This window comes from Aphelocoma coerulescens, chromosome 15, assembly GCF_041296385.1.
Source record: "Aphelocoma coerulescens isolate FSJ_1873_10779 chromosome 15, UR_Acoe_1.0, whole genome shotgun sequence".
Taxonomy (NCBI): Eukaryota; Metazoa; Chordata; class Aves; order Passeriformes; family Corvidae; genus Aphelocoma; species Aphelocoma coerulescens.
In genome coordinates, this window is record NC_091029.1 from 3340704 (window position 1) to 3346837 (window position 6134).

General features: G+C 58.0%; 1 protein-coding gene across 1 annotated transcript; it reads right to left on the reverse strand.

The window, feature by feature from the left end:
- Positions 1-289: 289 nt before the first annotated feature.
- Positions 290-5223, reverse strand: HPD (4-hydroxyphenylpyruvate dioxygenase). Its single transcript, XM_069031324.1, has 14 exons — positions 5141-5223; positions 4909-4935; positions 4119-4181; positions 3333-3437; positions 3145-3187; positions 2970-3052; positions 2751-2840; positions 2560-2663; positions 2316-2393; positions 1989-2151; positions 1607-1678; positions 805-927; positions 552-668; positions 290-466 (listed from the first exon to the last, which is right to left on the reverse strand). The coding sequence occupies exons 1-14, from the start codon at positions 5141-5143 to the stop codon at positions 356-358; spliced, it is 1182 nt and encodes a 393-aa protein (XP_068887425.1). The 5' UTR covers positions 5144-5223; the 3' UTR covers positions 290-355.
- Positions 5224-6134: the final 911 nt, after the last annotated feature.

The following is a 6134-nucleotide window of genomic DNA, read 5'->3' on the forward strand; positions in this document are numbered from 1 at the left end:
AAACTTTGGATAGACTAAATTTGAGCACTCCCAGTTGTTTCTTCTGTCTTCCTCTGTAGCTGCATGTCTTTGGCCCATGCCTTAAATCTGCCCTTTGTTAAGAATTCCATGATTTAGATCAGACTAAGCTGCTTTCTGAGAGTGTGTTTGCTATTTCCCACACCCCATCTCCCAGGAAGGGCAGCGCCGGGGCTGGGCTGGGAGAGGTGTTGGGTCCTTTGACATTGTCCAACTTGGCAGTGGCTTCCCTGGGTTTGTGGCACTCAAGTCTGGGCTATTTACCAAAACATCAGGTGTTTCCCAGTTTATTTGGAATCAGCTCCTTAGGGGTGAGGGCAGCACTTCCTGCCATCCTCTACATGAGCTTGGTCTCCCCGTTGGGCTCCAGGACAGTCAGGTTTCCTCTGGCGTCCTGATCCATTTCTATGGCTTCAAACAGAGACTTGAAGTTCCCAGCACCAAAGCCCTGTGGAGATGGCAACATTACAGACCAGGGGCTTGGTGGCCCTGAGGGCTCACGGCCAGGATCAGCGGGAGATCCTCAAACCAACCTGGTGATTGTGCCTCTGGATCACCTCCAAAAAGACTGTGGGTCTGTCTTGAACTGGTTTGGTGAAGATCTGGAGCAAGTAGCCTTTTTCATCAAAATCCACCAGGATTTTCAGTTCCTGGAGAAAAGAAATGAGGTGACACTTTGAAGACCCACAGCGGAGCGAGTGGGGCTCTCTTTGTCCCTCACATCCCTGCAAAGCACTCTGGGGAGCTGGTCCAGCCCTGGGCAGGCCTTTTCCCTCTCTGACTCACCGCCAGCTTGTCAATGTTCTCCTTCACTTTGATTTTGGCAGTTTTGAGCCTCTCCCGCAGCACCTGGTAGTAGGTGGAGGGCACATCCATGAACTGCATGCCCCGCTGCTTCAGGTTGGTGATCTGCAAGGCAGGGGAGACCCAGCGTGGCTCAGTTTGGGAGTGGTTTGTGCCACAAGCATTTCCTGGGATGGGCAGTGTTGGGGCACAGATGCTTTCCCGTGGCATTGGCTAATGTCAAGCATGGGGACCTAGCTCATAATTTCTCTTTGGCACCAGGAATGGGCAGGCCCAAGATGCCCTCCCAGGCACTGCAGAGAGCTGTACAAGGATGATTTGTCCTGCTCTGACCTACTGATACTTCTGGAGGCCCTTTGGTCTGGAGAGGAGCCCAAACCCGGGTGCTCAGCAATGGCTGGGCTCAACCCAGACCTGCCCCTGCCCTAGTTGAAGGTGGGTGATGGGCTGTGGGGCTCAGCTCTGCAGCCTGGGCCGCCTGAGTCCCCACCAGGCACCCTGCAAGGACAAAGGTGCCACCAAGGGCCCTGCAGACCCCAATTGCTTTAAGTTGGAGGGACAGGCAGCTCACATGTGCAGGCAGGTCCCTTTGCAGTGACTCCCTGGGCAGTTAATCCTGGTTGTAAAACAACCACAGCACAAAGCCCGTTCACTCTGTGTCCTTGTACCCTGATGGGGTCATGGTCCACCACAGTCCTGTGACGAGCACCATGCCCAGAGTTGGGGCAGGGGGCTCCCATGCCAGGGGGCTCTCAGGGTAGGGGGATCCCAGGGCTGCACTCACTGCTGAGATGATGTCGGGGGTGTTCAGTGCGATGTGCTGGACTCCGGCCCCTCCGTAGTAATCAATATATTCCTACAGGGAAAAGATGTCACCATGGTAGTGACAGTGCAGCTACAAGGTCAAAGGGATGGGTGTGGGCTTAAAAATATGTAGGCAAGATCAGCCCAGGGGCACCATGGAATGACAGACACTCTTGATGAGATCAGGGATAAACCGGCTTTGCACAGTGGCTTCCCCAGGGTTTGTCAGACCCAAGCAGAGCCAGGGTTGCTTTCTGGCACCCACTTTACCACAGCAGGTCTGCTCCGGCTCCCTTTTCCTTCATCAAGGCCCCCCTGGAAGTGGAGGCAGCCAGATGTCTCAACCACCAGTGTCCACTCACCTGAATCTGGGATTTCTTCTTGCCAGGTGCTGGCTCATTGATGGGCATCTTGATGGTCTCCTCGTAGTTGGTGACCACGATGGAGCGCAGGGCACTGAACTCGGTGTGCAGCTGCTTGTCATCCACTGACCAGAAGCGGTGGAAGAACAGGTTCTTCTGGTACCTGCCCAGGCCACAAAGGGCACAATCAACCTCTCGCTTCCTCCCTGCACTAACGGAGCTCTGCTCTGGCTTCATTAGCCCTAGCCACCCTCGTCAGAAGTGGTGAGACCAGCAGAGCTGTGCTGCTGGTCCATCCCACCTCCCACCAGCTCCCCCCACACTTACCAGTCTGCCACTGGGACCATCTGGAGGTCGGGCTGGTTCCCCACAACGTGATCAACGAAGCTGAGCTTGGTGCTCGGTCTGTGGGAAGAAACCAAGGAGGGTCTCAACCAGGCTCAAGGGCTCCCCTTGGGGGAGTTTGGGGGGCTCCAGGGTAAGGCAGTGGGGACCTGTCCAGCTCCTTGGTGGGATATCCCACCAGGACACGATGGCAAAGAGCCAGGCAGGACCTCTGGAAAGTACTCACAACTTGGGCAGCAGGGGGTCCTTGAAGAGGGGGGGTTGGTACCCCGGGAGGAACAGGCCCTTGTAGTTGAGCTTTTCTATCAAGGTGTGGGTGGTGTCACCGTACTGCAAGGGGGAAAAGTGGTTGTGTTGTGGCTTTGTTTATGTAGGGGCCTCCCTGCTCCATGGACCCCACCCTGCCCTGCCACTCACCGTCTGGATCACTGCAAACTTCACCTTCCCAAATTTGTCTTGCTCCACCCATGGCTCCTTCACCACCACAGCCCCACGCTCCTTGGCTTTCTGGGTGGAAGGAGAGAGATCCTGTCCTGCCACAGCTCCCCTGGGCCAGGGGGAGACATCCCCAGGCCCTCCCTGCCTCCCCTCACCGTTTTGGGGGGCTGTGTGGGAGGGGGTGGAGGGGCTGCCCACCTGCACGATGAAGTCACAGTCCTCCACTTCGAAGGCGATGTCCTTCACCCCGTCACCGTGCTTCACCAGGTGCTCCCCCATCTCTGCCCAGAGCAGGAACAGCCACAGGCATGAGCAGAACTGCTTTGCTCTGCCATGGCCATTTTCCACTCCATCCCCCCCCAAGGACACCTACCCTCATTGCCTGGGTTCAGAGCAGACGAGAAAACAAACACAATCTGCCGAGGAAGAGGAGGAGCAGTGAGGATGGAAGCACAGGTGAAGGTTTTCATGGTGCAAACAGGCTTTCGCAGGCCCCTCACGTGTCTGACACCTCATCTCTCCCTGTCCTGGCAGTGGCACCTCTGCCAGGGGCTCCCTTACCTTGTCCTGCTTGATGACGTGTGACACCACCTCCCTGCTGCCAGTCTCCAGCCCCCGGTACGCCAGCTCCTCGAACCCCAGCTTGTTGCAGTAGTAGGATGCAGCCTGTGGGCAGGAAAGAGTCCCTCTGGTTGAAGCTGTGGTGCTGGTGGCCCACAGCCCGTGGAGAACAGCCACCATGGCAGGTACAAGTCACACTTGCCCTGGGTGTGTCTGTATGTGTGCGTGGGCATGGGCAGCAGCTTCTCTGCCTCCTCCAGCAGCCCAGGGGGGGAAAGCAGAGGCAAGGAAGGGCCCAGATTGAGGAAAAAGCCCAAATTCGGTGGGAAGTGCAGCCTCCAGAACTTTCTGCAAGGGTCGCCATCGAGCAGGAAACATTTCTGCCTGTCCTCTGTTCTGCAAGGCTGGGTGAAAAGCAGCTCGGCTGTGAAGCAGAGCGGTTTTTAACTCGCCCAGGGATGGAGAGCAGCTGCCACAAGGCCGTGCAGCTCTGTGGGCCGGTGGCCACGGCTGGGCCTGGCCACGTGTGCTGGTTCACATGTGCCATGTCCCTGCGCACGCTCCCGGCAGTCGCCCCTCGCCTTGCGCAAGGGCCACCAAGGCCACCGGCGCCAGGCCAGGGCCGGGCTTTGGGACATGGGCACATCCCCGCCCGAGGGGCTGCTGGGATGAGCCACCACCCCCCCGGCAGCCAATGCCCAGAGCTCCCGGCCTGTCCCGGCGTGGGAGGTGTCCCCTGGCACGGCTGTGTCCTGGCACACGTGCCCGGCGCCCGCAGCCTCTCACCTGCTTGGCATTGCCGACCCAGAAGGTGATGGAGTGGAAATGGATGAAGCGGCCTCGTTGGGGCTAAAAGGAAAGGAAAACAGGGCTGAAAGCTGCTGCTGCTGCCTTTCCTGCGGCTTGGCTCCGGAGCAGGGGGAAGCAGCAGCCATGACCCTGAAAATGCATTTCCTCCAAATGCATCTGAATTAACTGTGTGGAACAGCCCCCGAATGGCGATTTTCCAAAGTGCTTTCCAGTCAAATCCACAGGATCCTGCACTGCAGATTGGAAGGTACAAAGCCTCAGCTTGCCTGGGGCCACAGCCACAGTCCAAGTTCTCCCAGTGCTCCCCATAAGTGGCTGTCCCAGTGGGCTGCCCACCCACAAACCTCACAGTGTTAAAGATTAATTCTCCCACAGAAGCTCTTACACAACCACCAGGGCCAGGACAGATCCCCCTTCTCTCTGTTCCCCACCACTGCCCAGCCTGGCACAGGGCACCCAGCACTGGAAACACTTTAAAGGTGAAAAAGGTGGCAAAAAGAGGCAACATTTGGAAATAAATGTTGCATGGAACGAGGATTCTACTTAAGGATTGGTTTGACTGGGAAATACCTATCATCTCCTGTTTGTCACTCTCCTCCCAAAACAGAAATTTCAATTATTAATACTAATTTACAGCATGGCCCAGCCAGAGCACTTTTACTTCTGATTTCAACAGGTAATCAAGGAATGGATATTATCTGCACTAACAGGACCGATGTTTCACACCAGGCAGAGGGGCAGGACAGGGACACGACTCGGCTCTTACCTTTTCTCCCTTGTCTGTGTAAGACGTCTGAAAGAGAAAAAAGAGACATTAGCGGGTCGGGCAGCTACGGCAGCCCCCAGGGAGCTGAATCCAAAGGTCAGGCTGTGAGGAGCAGCTCTGCTGTGCCACTTCCAGCACAGTCATTGGAAAATCCAAATTCAAGCACAGCTTAAACCTCCCAAGGCCATGGAGCCCCCGACGTTTGAATTAATTCCCATCTGCTGCCCCTTACCATTTTTGTGGCTTGGCGATGTGACAGCAGCAAAGAGAGCGCGAGAACGGGGCTTTTAATATAACGGCGGGACCGGGAGGCTCCTCCTCGGCCCCACCTTCTCCCCCCACCAACCCGGGCATGTGTTTGGTTTGGGCTGGGAACTGCCCAAACTGGGGGTGGTGGGTGGCTGTCACCGGGGCCGTGTCACGGGCTCCTTTGCAGCCCCGGCAGTGGCACTGCGGGTGAAACGCGGAGGGTGGTGAGGGTGAGTGTGCAGGGGGTGAGTGTGCTGCACGTGAGGCTCTGCCGTGGGTTGGGACCCTGCTGACCCCCCAGGCAAAGCCCTGCCCCGTCTGTGCCGGGGTCACAGAGGAGTGACGCAATTGGGGTAGCGCATCCCCCGGCCCGCCCGCTGCCCCTGGGGACGTTCACCCCTCCCTGGGGACGTGTCATCCTGGGCAGCGCTGAGCCAGGACAGCCTGCGGAGTCCAGCTGGGTGTGTGGTGCACGGGGCCACGCGGTGCCACCTTCAGCCCCGCTGAGCCCAGTGCTGCAGGGACCCCAAAATGTGGGAACAGCAGGAGGAGGGGGCAGGAGGTGGCCCTGCCGGGGGAGACACCAGCGCACAGACTCCACCTGAGCGGGAGTGGTGGGAAGTCGGAGCTACCAGCGGGGCCAGGGAGGATGAGCACAGGGGGCTTGGGGGGTGCCAGTGGCACGGAGGACAGGGGTCAGGGTCTAGTGGTGGGGCTGTCCCGTGCTGCCACAATCCGTGGGACATGGATGCCGTGCACCACCCGGCTAAGGCACAGACTGGAGAGGGGTCAGCAGCAGGGACAGGGTCATAACATCACACCACCACAGCTGTGTCACCCGGTGATGGTGACACCGCTGTGCCACTCCATGTCACCATCAAAGCTGTGTAACTCACTGATGGTGACACTGCTGTGCCACCACATGTCACCATCACAGGCACCCCACGGCACCACCACAGCAGTGTGACCCAGTGAGG